The sequence below is a fragment of the Grampus griseus genome, assembly GCF_964374135.1.
Source record: "Grampus griseus genome assembly, chromosome: 8".
Classification (NCBI taxonomy): domain Eukaryota; kingdom Metazoa; phylum Chordata; class Mammalia; order Artiodactyla; family Delphinidae; genus Grampus; species Grampus griseus.
This window is the reverse complement of record NC_139002.1, coordinates 101,795,648-101,819,905: the sequence shown is the minus strand read 5'-3', so window position 1 is coordinate 101,819,905 and position 24,258 is coordinate 101,795,648. Positions and strand designations below refer to the sequence as shown.

The following is a 24,258-nucleotide window of genomic DNA, read 5'->3' as shown; positions in this document are numbered from 1 at the left end:
TGTAAAGCATTTCCCTTTCCTCAACTAGTGACTGGAACTGCAAAGAAACTACCTGTGTCCCCTTGACTGGGAGCATAGTGTCCTGGTTTCAAACACAGTTCTGGGAAATTTAAAGTTCATAACAGAGTTCTTGGGGCTAAAAGAAAATGTAAGAATTCAGGAAAGCAAACATGTACCAACTGTACCATCAGAAATGGAATCAAAGATTCCCACTGAGGATCTACCTTTTACCCAAAGAGCATCTAAGGGAAAGGAGTCCACATAAAAGATCTATTTCACCCAGAGAGAGACAGATTTAGGTATTGCCATAGAAGAAACCATCACACTAAATAGACATTTCTCCAAAGAAGATATACAGACTGCCAACAAACACATGAAAGAATGCTCAACATCATTAATCATTAGAGAAATGCAAATCAAAACTACAATGAGATATCACCTCACACTGGTCAGAATGGCCATCATCAAAAAATCTACAAACAATAAATGCTGGAGAGGATGTGGAGAAAAGGGAACCCTCTTGCACTGTTGGTGGGAATGTATACTGATACAGCCACTATGGAGAACAGTATGGACGTTCCTTAGAAAACTACAAATAGAACTACCATACGACCCAGCAATCCCACTACTGGGCATATACCCTGAGAAAATCATAATTCAAAAATAGTCAGGGATTCCCTGGTGGCGCAGTGGTTGAGAGTCCGCCTGCCGATGCAGGGGACACAGGTTCGTGCCCCAGTCCAGGAAGATCCCACACGCTGCGGAGCGGCTGGGCCTGTGAGCCATGGCCGCTGAGCCTGCGCGTCTGGAGCCTGTGCTCCGCAACGGGAGAGGCCACAACAGTGAGAGGCCTGCGTACCGCAAAAAAAAAAAAAAAAAATAGTCATGTACCAAAACGTTCACTGCAGGTCTATTTACAATAGCCAGGACATGGAAGCAACCTAAGTGTCCATCAACAGATGAATGGATAAAGATGTGGCACATATACACAATGGAATATTACTCAGCCATAAAAAGGAACAAAACTGAGTTATTTGTAGTGAGGTGGATGGATCTAGAGACTGTCATACAGAGTGAAGTAAGTCAGAAAGAGAGAAACAAATACCGTATGCTAACACATATATATGGAATGTAAAAAAAAGAAAAAAAAAGGTCAGAAGAACCTAGGGGCAAGACAGGAATAAAGATGCAGACCTACTAGAGAGTGGACTTGAGGATACGGGGAGGGGGAAGGGTAAGCTGGGACAAAGTGAAAGAGTGGCATGGACATACATACACTACCAAACATAAAACAGATAGCTAGTGGGAAGCAGCCGCATAGCACAGGGAGATCAGCTCGGTGTTCTGTGACCACCTAGAGGGGTGGGATAGGGAGGGTTGGAGGGAGTGAGATGCAAGAGGGAAGAGATATGGGGACATATGTATATGTACAACTGATTCACTTTGTTATAAAGCAGAAACTAACACACCATTGTAAAGCAATTGTACGCCAATAAAGATGTTTAAAAAGAAAATAGAAGAAAACATCACAGAACACAGCAATTGCAAACAGGTCTTTTCCTATCATTGTAGGTACTTTTTCCTTCCACTCTGATTATCTAGAATTCAGAAACGTAAGTCTGTGTCCTAGTGGATGTGAAAAGGTCAAAAAGCACAATGGAATTAAATGAATAAGCAGTCTACCAGGATATGTCCGGGAAAGATAAATTATACTATTCAATAGTCACTTTCTTAAGCTTGGCAGTGGGTGTTTATCGTCCTGTGTGCTTTTTGTCCATGTGTGTGAATCTTCAAAAATTCAGAATTTAAAATTTCTCCTCCTGACGATACCAAAGTAAATACTTATGTCCCCTCAAGAGATAATGAGCAAGACTTTAACAGAAGCCCTTGTGCTAACACACAAAAAACTGTATCCAAATTGGAAACAAATAAAAGTCCATTGATATTGAAGTACATAAAGAAATTGTAGTGTATTCATCCAATGGAGACTAAAGCACTGGGGAGGAGAACAACCTACTGTCACGTGCAACAGAATGGATGAATCTTCATGAATGAGCATGAGATGACCTGTCACAGAACCCTTCTATCATTTATATTATGTGAAGGTCAAGGTCAGGCAACACTCATCTGCAGTGAAGGAGATCAGAACCACTGTTAAGTTTTATTTGGCACAGGAGAGGGCGGTGAGCAGAGAACAGTGTTGGGCAAAGGTGTGGAGGTGAATATTGCTGAACCAGAGAGTTGAGGGGAAGTCTTGGGGAATTAGGATTTTCTATCTTGATCTGTATGTTGGCTACCTTTTTACATACTGACATATTCATTGATTTGTAGATATTTCTGACCTCTTCATGTTTCTGTTTGCAACGTTTGCTTCAATTAAAATTGAAAGAAAAATGCAGAAAATTAAGTGCCCAAATCTGTACTGTGATGGAAGTTCTCAACATCCATCTCCAGAGAAAAGACTGATAGTGTGAAATGACCTAACTAAATTTCATCATATAAGCAGTTCCGTGTGAGTGTTATTTGATGTGATTTCCTCATTTTTTCTCCAAATCAGCGCCTCCCTCTCACAGCACTGTTAAAACCTATGAAATACATAGATTCATGTCCCCACTCTTTGAATGTTGTCATGCACTGCGTGGCGCCCACCTCACAAAGAGCAGGAGACAGATCCTCTTACGCAGGTTGGGTGTGCGGAACAAGTCAAATACAGTGGTTTTGGTCTGTGCGGCCTCCAGCTCCTCCTGCATGGTCGCTCTCAAACCCTTCAAGAACGACAAACGTGTCATTTGCCAACACAGTGCCAGGTACTGTGATGAGCACTGGCACCCGATAGGAGAGGAGAGATGTGTTCCCTTTCTTTATAACGTAACATATTACACATGCAATCAAAGGAGTGAACATGGTATGAAGAAGGATGCAGGGAGTTAAGGGAGACTCCAGGAAATTAAATGGCAACAATGATATTTTGAAAATGAGGCCACAGAGGTGGGTAGGGCACCCAGGAGAGTACATAGGGTTTAGAGTCAGATCAGGAATTGAGCTATAGGAAGAAGCTCTGTACAGTGCTCACAGCTTCTTTTCTATGAGATGGCCATGAAAGACCAGGGAATTTGCATTCTCGACTAGCTGCCCTTGTTAGAAAAGCAGTTTGTCTCTAATAAGGAGAAGGCACATGTCAATTTGTATCTTCTCTCCAACCCAATGACCACCTTCCCCTTCCTGCTCACCTCCATGTTCAGGGCTGCTTCAGCATTCTTTATTCCATTTCTGTGAGCAACTTTTTTAAGTTCCTTTAAGCCCTCATCTGGTTTATTGGTGATAATCAGCCACCGAGCAGATTCCACCAGCCACCTGATGAGAGACGGGCACACTAGTGCAGGCAGCTATCTCTCGCTTATTCGTCCTGCGGTTAATTACAACATCTGCTTTTTGCCTTCCATCCAATATCCACCACCAATTGAAGTGGTGGCTATTAGATGGAAGACAAAAAATGTACTACATGCATAGGATCACAGACTTTGTTTTCAAATTGCCTCTCTGCTTATTCACCAGGAGATTTTCCAAGAGGCTTATGAAGCTTAAGTTTGAGAGTCCCTCACTTGCATAATTCCCTTCCAAAGCTTAGCATGAGATCTGGCAAATTTGTGCCGTAGTATATATTCTATATATAGTATATATAATGTATATTATATATATATTATTATATATAGTGTATATAATGTATATTATATATAGTATTATATATAGTGTATATAATGTATATTATATATATATTATTATATATAGTGTATATAATGTATATTATTTTGACAAAAGAAGTCCCCAAATTATGTAAACTTTTAGGCCAACAAATATTGTGAATACTCCTGCCACTACCAGAAGTGTCGGTAACTAACTACATAAATGAGTCACTTATTTACATCTGCTTTAGTTTTCTTATAACTAAATGGAAACAATAAGCACATCTTCCTTGTTATGAGAAAAGAATGACTTAGCAGATGAGTCTGACATGGATTACACTCTTCTTTCTCTCTGTACTCATCTCACTATAGTAATCCTGTAGTCATCTTTCTGCGATCTACTAAAGCTAATTCTCCCTAGAGTGGTTTTAAGTGTAGGGATGGAATTATCCATAAATAAATATTTGTTAAAATTATTTAAGGGAAGAGGGAGTGTTGAACATGTAATGTAAGTCGTCCAATCTGCATGTCATTTTCACTTCTGGAGAAATTCTGTTGCTATTTTGTTAAATTGCTCTATGAATAAATTTTCTGCCTCTTCCTTTATCCAATTTCATCTGCAACATAGAAGATCATGGAAAACTTTATTGTACCTTATTCATTCCAAAGCCAAAAAATTGAAGGTATATCTTCAAGTCTATAAGAAAAATAATATTGGAATAACTCAATGACCACAATACTGGGTAAGACTTAGGAAGCAAAATGGCAGAAAATACCTCGAGCTCCCTGGAAGGAAGATCACTGTTACTCCCTATTCTACTTCTCAAATCTCAAATTGATCAGAGTGAACAAATGAGAAATGCTGGTTTAGGTCAAAACAACAGGAAATGGTCCAGGGAATAAGAAAATCAGTATATCCCAATTCAATATGCATTTTCATCCTAGGTTCCCTTAAGTGGAGTGAGAGAGAGGCTCATACCTTGAGGAGAAAAAGAAGACAAAGAATGGTATGGACACCACCAGCTGCAGGGTATGCCAGTCTCGAAAGACAAAAGCCAGTCCTCCCAGCATTATCTGTCCAATACTAATGGCACAGGTTATCAGTGTTATTACCATGGCTTTTGACTGGGACCTTGTCCACTCTACAACTGAAAGAAAACCCAAATGGGATATTAATGTCACATAAGGGTGAAATTTCAAGGTTAAATTCAAGGCTTGCAAAATCAAGAAAATCAAAACTGTTGACTTACTGAGCATCCAGTTATTTGTTATGATGACCACAGCAGAACAACCTGACCAGAAGCGTAGTGAGCAGTAAATGAGGAAGGTGGGAGCAAAGGCTGCACAGGTCCCAGAGACGGCGAGCTGGAGCGAACACCACCTGAGAATCAACTTTCTTCCAAACCTAAGAAACAGAGAGGCAGGTTAGATTATGGGAGCAATGATAATTTGTGGTAAAAAAAAAATTAAGAAAACAAAGCATACATTGAAATTTAGACAATGTTTTAGCAAGTAATTCTTTGTACCTGAAACCTTGAGTAAACAAGAGCTAAATCAACAATGGAAATCGCTTCATATTAACACTCTGGTTTACAGACTAACATTACTATACTAAAACTTCATCATCCAATCCCCAGGAGGACTCTGACAGGAAGTGATACCATACGAAAGAAACTACAGTGTTGGAAATTGGAATACACCATGAGCATTCATTGTACTAACGTATGTATTTACCATAGTGGAGAGTCTGTATAGTGAGCTAAAAGTGTACTTTGGTCTCTAGCACCAGACAGGTGAAGATGCAACTGATACAAATGATCAGTGAAGCAATGCATCAAAGTTGTTGAAGATTTATGTAAGAGTCACTCTTTGTTGAATCTGTATTTATAAACCTCAAGTAATGTGCTTTCCTAGAATAGAATATAGGAGCGCCATAGCCCAGACAGTGACTATTTTATCAACCTCTCACAGGAAAGAATTATGTAAAATGGAGAATGAAGGGAAAAAGAATGTGAAAGACAAATAAGGAAAAGTGAATTTTGTCTTTCATTGGGCATCAAGAGAAGAGGGTCTTAGTAGAGACATCGTGGACTAAACGAGATGTGGTAATGTAAATATAAGCCCATTGTCTGAAATAAAAACAGACAGACAGTGTTTGGTATTAGGAATTCCTCTGCAATATTTTAAAATAGAATCAAATAATTTCCCCCCAAACAGAAAATGGGATACATAAGAACAAACACAACACCAAATAATCATGTTCATAATCACTATCATCATCAAGAAAATAATTTAGAAAACAAAAAATGAAATGGTAGATGGAAAGAAAATTCCAAAACAATCACATCAAACTAATTGCTAATGACCTAAACACTCCATCGAATGATAGAGATTACCAGAGTGAGTTAAAAAACAGATGTACTAGGCTTCCCTGGTGGCGCACTGGTTGAGAGTCCGCCTGCCGATGCAGGGGACACGGGTTCGTGCCCCGGTCCGGGAAGATCCCACGTCCCGCGGAACGGCTGGGCCCGTGAGCCATGGCCACTGAGCCTGCGCGTCCGGAGCCTGTGCTCCACAATGGGAGAGACCACAACAGTGAGAGGCCCGCGTACCGCAAAAAAAAAAAAAAAAAAAAATTTCATTCTTTTACATGTAGCTGTACAGTTTTCCCAGCACTTCTTATTGAAGATGCTGTCTTTTCTGCATTGTATATTCTTGCCTCCTTTATCAAATATAAGGTGGCCATATGTGCATGGGTTTATCTCTGGGCTTTCTATCCTATTTCATTTATCTATATTTCTGTTTTTGTGCCAGTACCATACTGTCCTGTTTAGTGTAGCTTTGTAGTATAGTTTGAAGCCAGGCAGCATGATTCCTCCAGCTCCGTTTTTCTTCTCAAGATTGCTTTGGTGATTTGGGGTCTTTTGTGTTTCCATACAAATTGTGAAATTTTTTGTTCTAGTTCAGTGAAAAATACCATTGGTAGTTTGATAGGGATTGCATTGAATCTGTAGATTGCTTTGCGTACTATAGTCATTTTCACAATGTTGATTCTTCCAATCCAAGAAAGTGATATATCTCTCCATCTGTTTGTATCATCTTTAATTTCTTTCATCAGTGTCTTATAGTTTTCTGCATACAGGTCTATTGTCTCCGTAGGTAGGTTTATTCCTAGGTATTTTATTCTTTTTGTTGCAATGGTAAATAGTAGTTTTTCCTTAATTTCTCTTTCAGACTTTTCATCATTAGTGTATAGGAATGCAAGAGATTTCTGTGCATTAATTTTGTATCCTGCTACTTTACCAAATTCATTGATTAGCTCTGGTAGTTTTCTGGTAGCATCTTTAGGATTTTCTATGTATAGTATCAGGTCATCTGCAAACAGTGAGTTTGCTTCTTCTTTTCCGATTTGGATTCCTTTTATTTCTTTGTCGTCTCTGATTGCTGTGGCTAAAACTGCCAAAACTATGTTGAATAATAGTGGTGAGAGTGAGCATCCTTGTCTTGTTCCTGATTTTAGGGGAAATGGTTTCAGTTTTTCACCATTGAGAATGATGTTGGCTGTGGGTTTTTCATATATGACCTTTATTATGTTGAGATAAGTTCCCTCCCTGCTTACTTTCTGGAGGTTTTTTTAAATCATAAATCAGTGTTGAATTTTGTCAAAAGCTTTTTCTGCATCTATTGAGATGATCATATGGTTTTTCTCTTTCAATTTGTTAATATGGTGTATCACATTGATTGATTTGCATATATTGAAGAATCCTTACATCCTGGGGTAAACCCCACTTGATCATGGTGTATGGTCCTTTTAATGTGCTGTTGGATTCTGCTTGCTAATATTTTGTTGAGGATTTTTGCATGTTTGTTCATCAGTGATATTGGCCTGTAGTGGTCTTTCTTTGTGACATCTTTGTCTGGTTTTGGTATCAGGGTGATTGTGACCTCGTTGAATAAGTTTGGGAGTGTTCCCCTCTTTGCTATATTTTGGAAGATTTTGAGAGGGATACGTGTTAGCTCTTCTCTAAATGTTTGATAGAATTCACCTGTGAACCCATCTTGTCATGGGCTTTTATTTGTTGGAAGATTTTAAATTACAGTTTCAATTTCAGTGCTCGTCATTGGTCTGTTTATATTTTCTATTTCTTCCTGGTTCAGTCTCTGAAGGTTGTGCTTTTCTAAGAATTTTTCTATTTCTTCCAGGTTTTTCATTTTATTGGCATATGGTTTCTTGTAGTGATAAAAAAAAGTGATGTACTTTTATACTGCCCACTGTAGTACTTAAAATATTGTCAGTTGAAAGATGGACCTAGAGTCTGTCATACAGAGTGAAGTAAGTCAGAATGAGAAAAAAAAATACCGTATGCTAACACACTTATATGGAAACTAAAAAAACAAAAAACGGTACTGATGAACCTAGTGGCAGGGCAGGAATAAAGATGCAAACGTAGAGAAAGGACTTGAGTACACAGACGGGTGAAGGGAAAGCTGGGACGAAGCGAGAGAGTAGCATTGACATATATACACTACCAAATGTAAAATGGATGGCTAGTGGGAAGCTGCTGCATAGCACGGGGAGATCAGCTCGATGCTTTGTGAGGACCTAGAGGGGTGGGATAGGGAGGGTGGGAGGGAGGGGATATGGGGTTATATGTATACATATAGCTGATTCAACCTTTTATACAGCAGAAACTAACACAACATTGTAAAGCAATTATACTCCAATAAAGAGGTAAAAAAATGTAAATTGACAGAAAAAGATATAGAATTAAAATAGTAATAATAATGTGGGAGTCTTTATATTAATATCAAATAAAATAAATTTCAAAACAAAATACATTTCCAGAAAAGATAATGCTGGAAATGTCAAATGTACCTTAACTTAAAAAAAGTTTGAAATACATGAAACAATATTGACAGAATTAGACACATAATTCACAATGATATTTGGAGATATGTTTGAATGTTTTTAATGTCATATGATAGATACAATACTTGTCATTTTAATCTTTTTTAGATGTACAAACCTGTGATTAATTACATTCGTCATGTTGTGCTACCATCATTGTCTTTTTTCTGAGACATTTACGTCAACACAAAGAGAAATTCTATCACCATCAAGCAGTAATTTCCCATTCATTCCTGCCCTCTTATTCTTCTGATATCACTAATCTACTTTCTGTCTCCCTTAATTTGCCTATTCTAGATATATTTCATATAAGTGGATGCCTACAACATTTGTTCTTTTGTGTCGGGTTTATTTCATTTAGCATAATTTTTTCAAGGTTCATTCATGTTGTACCATGTACCAGAACTTCATTCTTTTTTGCTGTATTTGATATACAGCTGTCTAAGTCCCTGTGTTTAGAGTATACACCTAGGAGTGGAATTGCTGGTTCAGATGGCAATTACATGTTTAGATTTTTGAAGATCTGTCAAACTGCTTTCCACAGTGGTTTCACCAATTTATATTCCCACCATCAATGGACAAGAGTTTCAATTTCTCCACATGCTCACCAACATTTGAAATTTCTAATTTTTTTTGAAGTACTGTTGATTTACAATATTCTATTAGTTTCTGGTGTACAGCACAGTGATTCAGTATTTTTGCAGATTATATTCCATTATAAGTTATTATAAGATAATGGATATAATTCCCTGTGCTTTAAAATATATCCTTGTTGCTCTTCTGTTCTATGCACAATAGTCTTAACTATCTCTTAATACCATACCTCTAATATCTTCCTCCCCACTTTCTGTCCCCTTTTGTAACCACTAGTTTGTTTTCTGTATCTGTAAGCCTGTTTTTTTTTTTTTTTTTTTTTGCATACATTCATTGGTATTATTTTTTAAGATTCCACATATAAGTGATGTTATAGAGTATTTGTCTTTCTCTCTCTGACTTATTTCACTAGCACAATATTTTCTAGGTCCATCCACATTGCTGCAAGAATTTCATTTTTATCATGGCTGAGTAATATTCCATTTTAAATATATACTACATCTTCTTTATTAGTCTGTTAATTGCTCCCATGCCTCAGCTATTATAAATAGTGCTGCTATGAATATTGGGGTGCATGTATCTTTTTGAATTAGTGTTTTCAGTTTTTTCTAGATATTATCCCAGGAATGGAATTGCTGGGTCATATGGTAGCTCTATTTTTAGTTTTTTGAGAACCTTCCATACTGTCTTCCACAGGGGTTGCATCAATTTACATTCTCACCAATAGTGTACAAGAGTTCCCTTTTGTCCACATTCTCACCAATATTTGTTATTTGTATTCTTGTTGATAGCCATTTTGACAGGTATGAGGTGATATCGCATTGTCTTTTTAATTAACATTTCTCTAATGATTAAAGATGTTGAGCATCTGTTCATGTGCCTATTGATCATCTGTATGTATTCTTTGGAGAAATGTCTATTTAGATCTTCCTATTTTTTTTATCTAGTTGTTTGGTTTTTTTGATGTTGGTGTGTATGAGTTATTTACATGTTTGGATATTAACCCCTTATCAGTCATATCATTTGCAAATATTTTCTCCCATTCAGCAGGTTGTCATTTCATTTTGTTGATGATTTCCTTTACTGTGTGAAAGCTGTTAAGTTTAATTTTGTCCCAACTGTTTATTTTTGGGTTTATTTCCTTTACTTTAGGAGACAGATCCAATAAAAACATTGCTTTGATTTATGTCAGAGTGTTCCACATATACTTACTTCTAGAAGTTTTATGGTTTCTAGTCGTACATTTAGATCTTTAATCCATTTTCTTTTTTTATTTAAGTGTATATGGTTTTAGAGAATGTTCTAATTTCCTTCTTTTACATGAAGCTGTCCAGTTTTCTGAGCACCACTTATTGAAGTGACTGTCTTTCCTCCATTCTATATTCTTGCTTCCTTTGTGTATGGGTTTATTTCTTGGCTCTCTATTCTGGTCCATTGATCTATATGTCTGTTCTTGTGCCAGTACCACATTGTTTTGATTACTGTAGTTTTGTAGTATACTCTGAAGTCAGGGATCATGATTCCTCCAGCTCCGTTCTTTCTCAAGATCATTTTGGCTATTGATGGCCTTTTCTGATTCCATTCAAAATTTTAAATTATTTGCTCTAATTCTGTGAAAAATGTTCTTGGTATTTTTATAGGGATTACTTTGAATCTGTAGATTCCCTTGGGCAGTATGGTCATTTTAACATTAATTCTTCCAGTCCATGAACACAGCATATCTTTGCATCTGTTTGTGTCCTCTTCAATTTCTTTCATCAGTGTCTTGTAGTTTTCCAAGAACAGGTCTTTCATCTCCTTAGGTAGGTTTATTACTAGGTATTTTATTCTTTTTGATTGATTGGAAATTGAATTTTGTGTTTGATTTCTCTTTCCGATAGTTTTTTGTTAGTGTATAGAAATGCAACAGATTTCTGTATGTTAATTTTGTATCCTGCAACATTGGTGAATTCATTGGTGAGCTCTGGTAGTTTTCTGGTGGCATCATCGGATTTTCTATGAATAGTATGACATCTGCAAACAATGGCAGTTTTTTAAAAAAATTGTTTTCTTTCATTTCTTTTTATTGTATTTGCATGGTTAGGACTTCCAATACTATTTTGAATAAATGTGGCAAGAATGAGCACACTTTTCTTGTTCCTGAACTTATAAGAAATGCTTTCAGTTTTTCATCAGTGATTATGATGTTAGCTATGTGCTTGTCATATATGGCTATTATGATGTTGAGGTATCTTTCCTCTATGCCCACCTTCTGAAGATTTTTTACTGTAAATGAATGTTGAATTTTATCAAAATCTTTTTCTCCATCTATTTAGATGACCATATTGTTTTTCTTAATTCTTCAGTTTCTTAATGTGGTGTATCACATTGATTTGTTTGCAGAAACTGAAAAATACTTGCATCCATGCAATAAAGCACACTTGATTATTGTGTATGATCCTTCTGATATATTGCTGGATTCAGTTTCCTAATAACAACATGTTATCCAGGATTTTTGCAACTATGTTCTTCAGTGATATTTGCCTCTAATTCCTTTTTTTGTGACAGCTTTGTCTGGTTTTGGTGTCAGGGTGATGATGGCCTCATAGAATATGTTCAGAAGTGCTCCTTCCTCTGAAATTTTTTGGAATAGTTTGAGAAGTATAGATGTTTTTGTTTTTTATTTTATTTTATTGAGGTATAGTTGTTTTACAATGTAGTGTTAATTTATGCTGTACAGCAAAGTGATTAGTCATATATATACATGACTATATATATGAATATATATATATTCATTCTTTTTCATATTCTTGTCTTTTTTTGTTTATTACAGGACATTGAATATAGTTCCCTGTGCTATACTGTAGGAACTTGTTTGTCCATTCAGTATATAATAGTTTGGATCTGCTAATCCCAAACTCCCAATCTATCCCTCCCCCACCACTCCTCCTGCTTGGCAACCACAAGTCTGTTCTCTGTATCTATGAATCTGTTTCTGTTTTGTAGATAAGTTCTTTTGCATCTTATTCTAGATTCCATATATAAGTGCTATCATATGCTGTTTGTCTTTCTCTTTCTGACTTACTACACTTAGTATGATAATCTCTAGGTCCATCCAAATTGCTGCAAATGGCATTATTTCATTCTTTTTTGTGGCTTAGTAGTATTCCACTGTATATATGTACCACTGTATATATTTACCTTCTTTAGAGAAGGATAGATATTAACTGTTCTCTACATGTTTGGTAGAATTCCCCTTTGAAGCCATTTGGCCCTGGACTTTTGTTTGCAGGAAGTTTTTAAATTAAAGATTCTATCTCACTTCTACTGATCAGTCTGTTCAAATTGTCTGTTTCTTCTTGACTCAGTATTGGCAGGCTGCATGCTTTTAGAAATGTGTTAATTTCTTCTAGGTTGTCCAATATTTAGATGTACAACTAGTCATAGTATTCTTTTATGATTTTTTTGTTTCTCTGTGGTATCAGTTGTTATTTCCCCTCTTTCATTTCTTATATTGTTTATTTGGGTCCTCTCTCTTTTCTTCTTAGTGAGCCTGGCTACAGGTTTATCAATTTTGTTTATATTTTCAAAAAACCAACTCTTGGTTCCATTGATCTTTTCTATTCTTTTAATCTATATTTATTTATTTTCTTTCTGAACTTTATTACTTCCTTCCTTCTAGTGACTTGTGTTTTGTTTGTCTTTCTTTTTCTAATTACATTTAGGTGATTTATTTGAGAATTTTCTTGTTTTGGGGGGAAGACCTGTATTGCTATAAACTTCCCTCCTAGAACTGCTTTTGATGCATCTCACAGTTTATGGAAAGTGTGCTTCATTTTCACTTGTCTCAGGGTATATTCTGATTTCCTCTTTGATTTTGTCATTGACCCAGTGGTTTCTTAGTAGCATGTTATTTAGTCTCCACATGTTTGTTGTTTTCCCATTTTTCTTCCTGTGGTTGATTTCTGGATTCATACTGCTGTGGTAGGAAAAAATGTTTTATATTATTTCTATCTTAAATTTGTTGAGACTTGTTTTGTGGTCCAATATGTGATCTATCCTGGAGAACATTCCATGTGCACTTGAAGAGAATGTGTATTCTGATTTTGGGGGGAGGGGGATGTACTGTCCTGTAGATATCAACCAAGTCCAACTGGCCTATTGTGTCTTTAAGACCACTTTTGCCTTACTGATTTTCTGTCTGGATGATCTGTCCACTGATGTCAGTGGAATGTTAAATTTTCCTACTATTATTGTATTATTGTCAATTTCTCACTTTATGTTTGCTAGTGTTTGCTTTATATATTTAGGTGTTCCTCTATTGAGTGCATATATGTTAGCTAGTGTAATATCCTGTTCTTGTATTTATCCGTGTATTATTATATAAAGCCTTCTTTGTCTTTTTTTATAGGCTTTGTTACAAAATCTATTATGTTTCATACAAGTACTGCTACTTCTGATTTCTTGTCGTTTCCCTTTGAAATATCTTTTTCTATCCCTTCACTTTCAGACTCACTCTCAAGTTGTCTCATGTGGGCAGCATACTGAATGTCTTGGTTTCTTTTCCCAATTAGCTACTCTATATCTTTTGATTGGAGCAGTTAGTTAATTGATATTTAAAGTAATTATTGATAGTGGTATACTTTTGCAATTTTATTACATATTTTCTGGTTGTTTTTATAGATCTGCTTTCTTCATTTTATCTTCTTTTAGTTCCTACTATTGTGATTTGATAATTTTCTTTTTTAAATATTTTTCTTAATTTTTATTGGAGTATAGTTGATGTACAATGTTGTGTTGGTTTCAGGTGTACACACTACTATATATAAAATGATGATTTTCTTTAGTAGTGTGCTTGGTTTTCTCTCTTTTTGATTTTTGTGTATTCCTTTTATAAATTTATTTATTATTTATTTTTGGCTGCGTTGGGTATTCCTTGTTGCACACAGGCTTTCTCTAGTTGCAGGGAGCAGGGGCTGCTCTTCCTTGCACTGCATGGGTTTCTCATCGCGGTGGCTTCTCTTGTTGCGGAGCATGTGCTCCAGTCACACGGGCTTCAGTAGTTGTGGTGCATGGGCTTAGTTGGTCCGTGGCATGTGGGATCTTCCCCAACCAGGGCTCGAACCTGTGTCCCCTGCCTTGGCAGACGGATTCTTAACCACTGTGCCACCAGGGAAGCCCTAAAAATATTTATTTATTTATTTGGTTGCACCCTGTCAGTTGCAGCAGACGGGTTCCTTAGTTGTGGCATGCATGTGGGATCTAGCTCCCCAACCAGGGATTGAACCCAGGCCCCCTGCATTGGGAGCATGGAATCTTAACCACTGCACCACCAGGGAAGTCCTGATTTTTGTGTATTTACTATAGGCTTCTGACTTATTTTTACCATGGGGTTCATGTATGTTGACTCATAATTATACCCACTTGTTTTAAACTGGCTGTTAATTTAAGTTCAAACACATTCTAAGACATACACATTTTTATTCCCCTCCCCCACATTTGTGGTTTTGATGTCATATTTTACATATTCATGTTTATCTCTTAACTGTTTATCTCATAGTAGTTATGGTTGTTTTTACAATTTTTTGACTTTTAATGTACACCTGGCACACTTAGTGATCTTAAATTCTTTCTATATATTTGTGTTTCCTAATGGGATTTTCCCTTTCTTATAGATCCTTACTTCTTTTCTATTTGGAGAAGAATATTCAACATTTCTTTTACGATATGTTAAGTATTGATTAATTCTTTCAGTTTTGCTTTTCTAAGAAGTTCTTTATTTCTCTTTCTATCCTAAATGGTACTCTTGCTTGGTAGAGTATCCTGGGTTGCTGTTTTTTTCCTTTCAGCACTTCGAATATGTCATGGCACTCCATTCTGGCTTGCAAATTTTCTGCAGAAAAATCAGTTGATAGCCTTATGGGAATTCTCTTGTATATAACTCATTGTTTTTCTCTTGCTGCCTTTAGAATCCTTTCTTTATCTTTCACTTTTATCATTTTAATTACGATATATCTTGTTGTGGGTCTGTTTGGTTTAATCTTTTCTAGGACCCTCTGTGCTTCCTGTGCCTGGATATCTGTTTCTTTCTCCAGGTTTGGGAAATTTTCAGACATAATTTCCTTATATCCATTTTCAATCTACTTATCTTTCTCTTCTCCCTCTGGAACCCCAATAATGCAAATGTTGTCATGCTTCATGTTATCTCAGAGATCTTGTAGATTGTGATCATTTTTTTTTTTATGTGTCCGGAGCCTGTGCTCCGCAACGGGAGAGGCCACAACAGTGAGAGGCCCGCGTACTGCAAAAAAAAAAAAAAAGACAGTTGGCTGTAAATGTATGGATTTATTTCTGAACTCTCAGTTCTATTACATTTGTCTGTATGTCAATCCTTATACCAGTACCATAACATTTGGTAACTGTAGCTTTATTGTAGTTCTGAAACCGAGATGCATGAGTCCCCTGAATTTACTCTTCTTTTTCAAAATTGTTTGGCTATTTGGAGCCCTGATTTCATATGAATATAAGTTTCAGCTTTTCTGTTTCTAGAAAAACATTACATTGGAGTTTTGATTGTGATTTCATTGAAATTGTAGCTGCATTAAATATGATTGACTTCATTGATAATATTAGGTCTTCCTACCTCATTAACATGGGATACTTTCCATTTATTTAGGTCTTCTCTAATTTCTTTCAACAACGCTGTATAGTTTTCAATGTGCAAGTCTTTCACATCCTAGGTTAAATTTATTTCTAAGTATTTTATTCCTTTAGAAGATGATGTATGGGTAATAAATTTCCTAATTTCTTTTCAAGTTGTTCACTTTGAAAAACAACTGATTTTTGTGTGTTCGTTTTGTACTCTGCAACTTTCTTAAATTCGTTTATTAGTTCTAATGAATTTCTTGGGCATTCTTTGGAATTTTCTATATCTATATGATCATGTCATCTATATATATATATATATAATTATATTATTATTCTTCCTTTTTACTTTGGGTAAATTTTATTTCTCTTTCTCTCTAATTGCTCTACATACGTTTACAGCATGATGTCAAATGGCAGCAGTGAAAGCAGACCTCTTTATCTTTCTCCTTACCGTAGTGTGAAAGTTAATATTCTTTCACCATTGACTATAGTGATAGTTGTAGCTTTATTCCTAAACACCCTTTAAAATATTGAGGAAGTTACATTTAATTCCTATATTATTTTCACCAAGAAAATTGTTTGATTTTATAAAATGTCTCCTAAGCATCAGTTGACATTATATAGGTTTTTTTCCTTCATTGTATTGATGTGGTATATTATATTGGATGATTATCTTATGATGAACCACTTTGCATTTCTGTGATAAATCCTATTTTTTTACAGTATATAAACATTTTAATATGAAGTTGGATTCAGTTTGCTTGCATTTTGTTGAATATTTTTAGGTCTATATTCAGAGGGGATATGGCTCTGTAATTTTCGTTTTTCTGAAGTCATTATCTAGCTTTGATATCATAAGAACACTGGTCTTATAGTATAAGTTAGGAAGTTTTCCTACTCTTCTGCTTTATGGAAGAGTTCAAGAAGTATTGGCATTGGATTTGAGATAGTGGAGTAAAAGGACGTGCACTCACTCCCTCTTGCAAGAGCACTGGAATCACAACTAACTGCTGAACAATCATCAACAGGGATACACTGAAACTCATCAAAAAATATACCTCACATCCAAAGACAAAGGAGAAGCTGCAATGAGATGGTAGGAGGGGCACAATCACAATAAAATCAAATCCCATAACCACAGGGTGCATGACTCGCAAACTGGAGTACAATTATACCACAGAAGTCCGTGCACTGGAGTGAAGGTTCTGAGCCCCAGGTCAGGCGTCCCAACTTGGGGGTCTGGCAATGGGAGAGGAATGCTCAGAGAATCAAACTTTGAAGGCTAGCAGGATTTGATTGCAGGACTTTGACAGGACTTGGGGAAACAGAGACTCCACTCTTGGAGGGCACACACAAAGTAGTGTGCACATCAGGACCCAGGAGGAAGGAACTATGACCCCATAGGAAATTGAACCAGACATACCTGCTAGTGTTGGAGGGTCTCCTGCAGAGGACAGGGCTGTGGCTTACAGTGGGGACAAGGACACTGGCAGCAGAAATTCTGGGAAATACTCCTTGGCATGAGCCCTCCCAGTGTCTGCCATTAGCCCCACCAAAGAGCCTGTAGCCTCCAATGCTATGTCATCACAGGCCAAACAACCAACAGGGAGGGGACTCAGCCCCACTGATCAGCAGACAAGCAGATTAAAGTTTTACTGGGCTCTGCCCAAAAGAGCAACATGCAGCTCTACCCACACTAGCCCCTACCATCGGGAAGCTTCCACAAGCCTCTTAGATAGCCTCATCCACTAGAGGGCAGACAGCAGAAGCAAGAAGAACTAAAATCCTGCATCATGTAGAAGGAAAACCACATTCACAGAAGAACAGACAAAATGAAAATACAGAGGGCTATGTACCAGATGAAGGAACAAGGTAAAACCCCTGAAAAACAATTAAATGAAGTGGAGATAGGCAACGTTCCAGAAAAAGAATTCAAAATAATGATAGTGAAGATGATCCAGGACCTCAGAAAAAGAATGGAGGCAAAGATCGAGAAGATGTAAGAAATGTTTAACAAAGACCTAGAAGAATTAAAGGACAAACACCTAGAAGAATTAAAGAACAAACAAACAGAGATGAACAATACAATAACTGAAATGAAAAAAATACACTAGAAGGAATCAATAGCAGAATAACTGAGGCAGAAGGACGGACAAGTGACCTGGAAGATAGAATGGTGGAAATCACTGCCATGGAAAGAATAAAGAAAAAAGAATGAAAAGAAATGAAGAGAGCCTAAGAGACATCTGGGACAACATTAATAAACCAGCATTCACATTATAAGGGTCCCCAAAGGAGAAGAGAAAAAGAAAGGACACAAGAAAATATTTGAAGAGATTATAGTTGAAAACTTCCCTAACATGGGAAAGGAAATAGCCATCCAAGTCCAGGAAGCACTTGGATGATTGTTCATCCAAGCCAGAGACTCCCAGGCAGAATAAACCCAAGGAGAAACATGCCAAGACACACAGTAATCAAATCGAAAAAATTAAAGACAAAGAAAAATTATTGAAAGCAACAAGGGAAAAATGACAAATAACATACAAGGGAACTCCTATAAGGTAGTGGCTGATTTCTTAGCAGAAAATCTACAAGGCAGAAGGGAGTGGCATGATATATTTAAAGTGATGAAAGGGAAGAACCTACAATTAAGATTACTCTAGCCAGCAAGGATCTCATTTAGATTCAACAGAGTAATCGAAAGGTTTACAGACAAACGAAAACTAAAAGAACTCAGCACAGCCAAACCAGCTCTACAACAAATGTTAAAGGAACTTCTTTAAGTGGGAAACACAAGAGAAGAAACGGACCTACAAAAACAAAACCAAAATAATTTTTAACATGGTAATAGGAACATACATACTGATAATTACTTTCATTGCGAATGGATTAAATGCTCCAGCCAAAAGACACAGGCTGCCTGAATGGATACATAAAGAAGACCCATATATATGCTGTCTACAAGAGACCCACTTCAGACCTAGGGACACATACAGTCTGAAAGTGAGGGGATGGAAAAAGTTATTCCATGCAAATGGAAATCAAAAGAAAGCTGGAGTAGCAATACTCATATCAGACATAATACTCTTTAAAATAAAGAATGTTATAAGAAACAAGGAAGGACACTACTTAATGGTCACGAGATTAATCCAACAAGAAGTTATAACAATTATAAATATATATGCATCCAACTTAGGAGTACCTCAATACATAAGGCAAATGCTAACTGCTATAAAAGAGGAAATCTACAGTAACACAATAATAGTTGGGGACTTTAACACCTCACATAAAACAAAGGACAGATCATCCAAACAGAAAATTAATAAGGAAACAAAGGCTTTAAATGACACAATAGACCAGATAGATTTCACTGATATCTATAGGACATTCCATCCGAAAACAACAGATTTCACTTTCTTCTCAGGTGCACACGGAACATTCTTCAGGTGAGATGACATCTTGGGTCACAAATCAGGCTTCAGTAAATTTAAGAAAGTTGAAATCATATCAAGCATCTTTCTAACCAAAACTCTATGAAATTAGAAATAAATTGCAGGGGGAATAAAGTAAAATACACAAACACATGGAGGGTAAACCATACGTTACTAAATAACCAAGAGATCACTGAAGAAATCAGAGGAAATCAAAAAATACCTAGAGACAAATTACAAAGAAAACACGATGATCCAAAACCTATGGGAAGCAGCAAAAGCAGTTCTAAGAGGGAAGTTTATAGCAAATATAATCCTACCTCAAGAAACAAGAAAAATCTCAGATAAACAATCTAACCTTACACCTAAAGGAACTAGAGAAAGAACAAACAAAACCCAAAGTTAGTAGAAGGAAAGAAATCATAAAGATCAGAGCAGAAATAAATGAAATAGAAACAAAGAAAACAATAGCAAAGATCAATAAAACTAAAAGCTGGTTCTGTGAGAAGATAAACAAAATTGATAAATATTTAGCCAGACTCATCAAGAAAAAGAGGCAGAGGACGCAAATCAATAAAATTACAAATGAAAAAGGAGAAGTTACAACAGACACTGCAGAAATACAAAGCATCCTAAGAAACTACAACAATCAATTCTATGCCAATAAACTGGACAACCAGGAAGAAATGGACTAATTCTTAGAAAGGTATGACCTTCCAAGACTGAACCAGGAAGAAATAGGAAATATAAACAGGTAAACACTACAAAAAAAGAAAATTGCAGACCAATATCACTGATGAATATAGATGCAAAAATCCTCAACAGAATACTTGCAAACAGAATCCAACAACACATTAAAAGCATCATAGACCATGATCAAGTGGGATTCATCCCAGTGATGCAAGTATTCTTCAATATACACAAATAAATCAGTGTGATTCACCGTATTAACAAATTGAAAAATAAAAACCATATGATCATCTCAATAGATGCAGAAAAAGCTTTTGACAAAATTCAACAACAATTTATGATAAAAACTCTCCAGAAACTGGGCATAGCGGGAACCTATCTCAACATAATAAAGGCCATATGTGACAAACCCATAGCAAACATCATTCTCAATGGTGAAAAATTGAAAGCATTTCCTCTAAGACCAGGAACAAGATAAGGATGTGTACCCTCGCCACTATTATTCAACATAGTTTTGGAAGTCCTAGCCATGACAATCAGAGAAGAAAAAGAAATAAAAGAATACAAATTGGAAAAGAAGAAGTAAAACTGTCACTGTTTGCAGTTGACATGATACTATACATAGAGAATCCTAAGATGCTACCAGAAAACTACTAGAGCTAATCAATGAATTTGGTAAAATTGCAGGATACAAAATTAATGCACAGAAATCTCTTGCATTCGTATACACTAACAATGAAAGATCAGAAAGAGAAATTAAGGAAACAATCCCATTCACCTCTGCAAAAATAAGGATAAAATACCTAGGAATAAACCTAGCTAAGGAGGTAAAAGACATGTACTCAGGAAACTGTAGGACACTGATGAAAGAAATCAAAGATGATACAGATGGAGAGATATACCATGTTCTTGCAATGGAATAACCAATATTGTGAAAATGACAATACTACCCAAAGCAATCTACAGATTCAAATTACCAACAGAATTCTTTACAGAACCAGAACAAAAAAATCTTAAAATTTGTATGGAGACACAAAGGCCCCATATAGCCAAAGCAATCTTCAGGGAAAAAAACGGAGCCAGAGGAATAATACTCCCTGGCCTCAGACTATACTACAAAGCTACAGTAATTATGACAATTTAGTACTGGCACAAAAACAGAAATATAGATAAATGGTACAGGATAGAAAGCCCAGAGATAAACTCACACACATATGGTCAACTAATCTATGACAAAGGAGGCAAGGATATACAATGGAGAAAAGACACACTCCTCAATAAGTGATGCTGGGAAAACTGGACAGCTTCATGTAAAATGATGAAATTAGAACACTCCCTAACACCATACACACACAAAAAAAAAAAACTCAAAATGGATTAAAGACTTAAATGTAACACCAGACACTATAAAACTCTTACAGGAAAACATAGGAAGAACACTGTTTGACATAAATCACAGCAAGATCTTTTTTGACCCACATCCTAGAGTAATGGAAATAAAAACAAAAATAAACAAATGGACCTAACAAAACTTAAAAGCTTTTGCACAGCAAAGCAAACTATAAACAAGACAAAAAGACAACCCTCAGAATGGGAGAAAATATTTGCAAAAGAAGCAACAGACAATGGATTAATCTCCAAAATATACATACAGCTCATGCAGTTCAATATTAAAAAAACAAACAACCCAATCCAAAAATGGGCAGAAGACCTAAATAGACATTTCTCCAAAGAAGACATACAGATGGCCAAGAGACACATGAAAAGCTGCTCAACATCACTAATTATTAGAGAGATGAAAATTAAAACTACAATGAGGTATCACCTCACTCCAGTTAGAATGGACATCACTAGAAAGTCTACAAACCACAAATACTGGAGAGGGTGTGGAGAAAAGGGAACCCTCTTGCATCTATTGGTGGGAATGTAAATTGATACAGCCACTATGGAGAATGGCATGGAGGTTCCTTAAAAAACTAAAAATAGAGCTGCATTACAACCCAGCAATCCCACTACTGGGCACATACCCAGAGAAAAACCTAATTCAAAAAGTCATATGCACTCCAATGTTCATTGCAGCACTATTTACAATAGCCAGATCATGGAAGCAACCTAAATGCCCATCGACAGATGAATGGGTAAAGAAGATGTGGTACATATATACAATGGAATATTACTCAGCCTTAAAAAGGAACGAAATTGGGTCATTTATAAAGACGTGGATGGATGTAGCAACTGTCATACAGATTTAAGTAAGTCAGAAAGTGAAAAACAAAAATAGTATATTAACACATATATGTGGAATCTAGAAAAATGGTACAGATGAACCAGTTTGCAAAGCAGAAATAAAGACACAGATGTAGAGAACAAATGTATGGACACCAAGCGGCGAAAGTGGACGGGTGTGTGGTGGGATGAATTGGGAGATTGGGATTGACATATATACACTGATATGTATAAAATAGATAACTAGAGGGGGACCTTCAAGAAGGCAGACTAGTAAGAGGTGGAGATCACCTTCTTCCCAACAAATACAACAAAAATGCATCTACATGTGGAACAACTCCTACAGAACACCTACTGAGCGCTGGAAGAAGACCTCAGATTTCCCAACAGTCAAGAAAATCCACACATACCTGGGTAGGGCATAAGAAAAATAAAAAACAGAGACAAAATAATAGGGATGGAACCTGCACCCCTGGGAGGGAGCTGTGAAGGAGGAAAAGTTTCCAACACTAAGAAGCCTCTTCACTGGCAGAGACAGGGAGTGGCGGGGGAGAAGCTTCAGAGACCCAGAGGAGAGCTTAGCAACAAGGATGCAGAGGGGAAAGCAGAGAGATTCCCACACAGAGGATCAGTGCTGACCAGCACTCATCAGCCTGAGAGGATTGTCTGCTCACCCCCCAGGGCGGGTGGGGGCTGGGAACTGAGGCTTGGGCTTCAGAGGTCAGATCCCAGGGAGAGGACTGGAGTTGGCTGCATGAACGCAGCTTGAAGAGGGCTAGTGCACCACAGCTAGCTGGGAGGGAGTCCGGGAAAAAGTCTGGACCTGCCAAAGCGGCAAGAGACCATTGTTTCAGGGTGCGTGAGGAGAGGGGATTCCTTCCCTGTCTGCCCACAGAAGGCAGAGCACTGCCTAAACGAGCTCCAGAGACAGGCGTGAAATGCTAACACTGCTGCTGCAGCCACAAAGAATCCTGTGTGCAAGCACAGGTCACTATCCACACACACTCCCCCAGGAACATGTGCAGCACGTCACTGCCAGGTCTCGTGATCCAGGGACAACTTCCCGAGGAGAAAACACTACACACCTCAGGCTGTTGCAACATCACGGTGACCTCTGCCACCACAGGCTCACCCCGCATTCCAGTTAAAACCACCGTACCCCTCTCTGCTCCTGGCATGAGTAAGCAAGAGCCCCCTAATCAGCCACTGCTTTAACCCCTTCCTTCCTGTGGGGAACAGATGCCTGAGAGCGAGGTACATCCAGAGGTGTGGCCAAAACCAAAGCTGAACTCCAGGAGCTGTGCGAACAAAGAAGAGAAAGGGAAATTTCTCTGTGCAGCCTCAGGAGCAGTGGACTAAATCCCCACAATCAAGTTGATGAACCCTGCATCAATCAATAGCAGAAAAATTGAGGCAGAAGAACGGATAAGTGACCTGGAAGATAAAATAATGTAAACAACTGCTGCAGGGCAGAATAAAGAAAAAACAATGAAAAGAATTGAGACAGTATCAGAGACATCTGGGGCAACATTAAATGCACTACTATTTGAATTATAGGGGTCCCAGAAGTAGTAAACAAAAAGAAAGGGTCTGAGAAAATATTTGAAGAGATTATAGTTGAAAATTTCCCTAATATGGAAAAGGAAAGAGTCAATCAAGTCCAGGAAGTGCAGAGACTCCATACAGGATAATTCCAAGGAGAAACACGCCAAGACACATATTAATCTAACTATCAAAAATTAAATACCAAGAAAAAATATTAAAAGCAGCAAGGGAAAAGCAACAAATAATGTACAAGGGAATCCCCATAAGTTGAACAGGTGATCTTTCAGCAGAAATTCTGCAAGCCAGGAGGAAGTGGTAGGATATATTTAAAGTGATGAAAGGGGAAAATCTACAACCAAGATTAATCTACCCAGTAAGGATCTCATTCAGATTCAACAGAGAAATTAAACCTTTACAGACAAGCAAAAAATTAACAGAATTTGGCACCACCAAACCAGCTGTACAAATGCTAAAGGAACTTCTCTAGGCAGGAAACACAAGGGAAGGAAAAGACCTACAAGGACAAATGCAAAACAATTAAGAAAATGGTAAT

General features: G+C 37.1%; 1 protein-coding gene across 1 annotated transcript in view; it reads right to left on the bottom strand.

Annotated features, from left to right (window-relative positions):
• Positions 1–24,258, bottom strand: part of LOC309826575 (solute carrier family 22 member 10-like) — a gene marked incomplete at both ends in the record, with an annotated part of 38,777 nt that overhangs the window by 5,967 nt on the left and 8,552 nt on the right. Inside the window, 4 exons of the mRNA XM_082660825.1 lie at positions 2,650–2,765; positions 3,231–3,354; positions 4,663–4,831; positions 4,934–5,088. Coding sequence (XP_082516951.1) covers positions 2,650–2,765; positions 3,231–3,354; positions 4,663–4,831; positions 4,934–5,088 — 564 coding nt within the window. The remainder of the gene's footprint in view (positions 1–2,649; positions 2,766–3,230; positions 3,355–4,662; positions 4,832–4,933; positions 5,089–24,258) is intronic.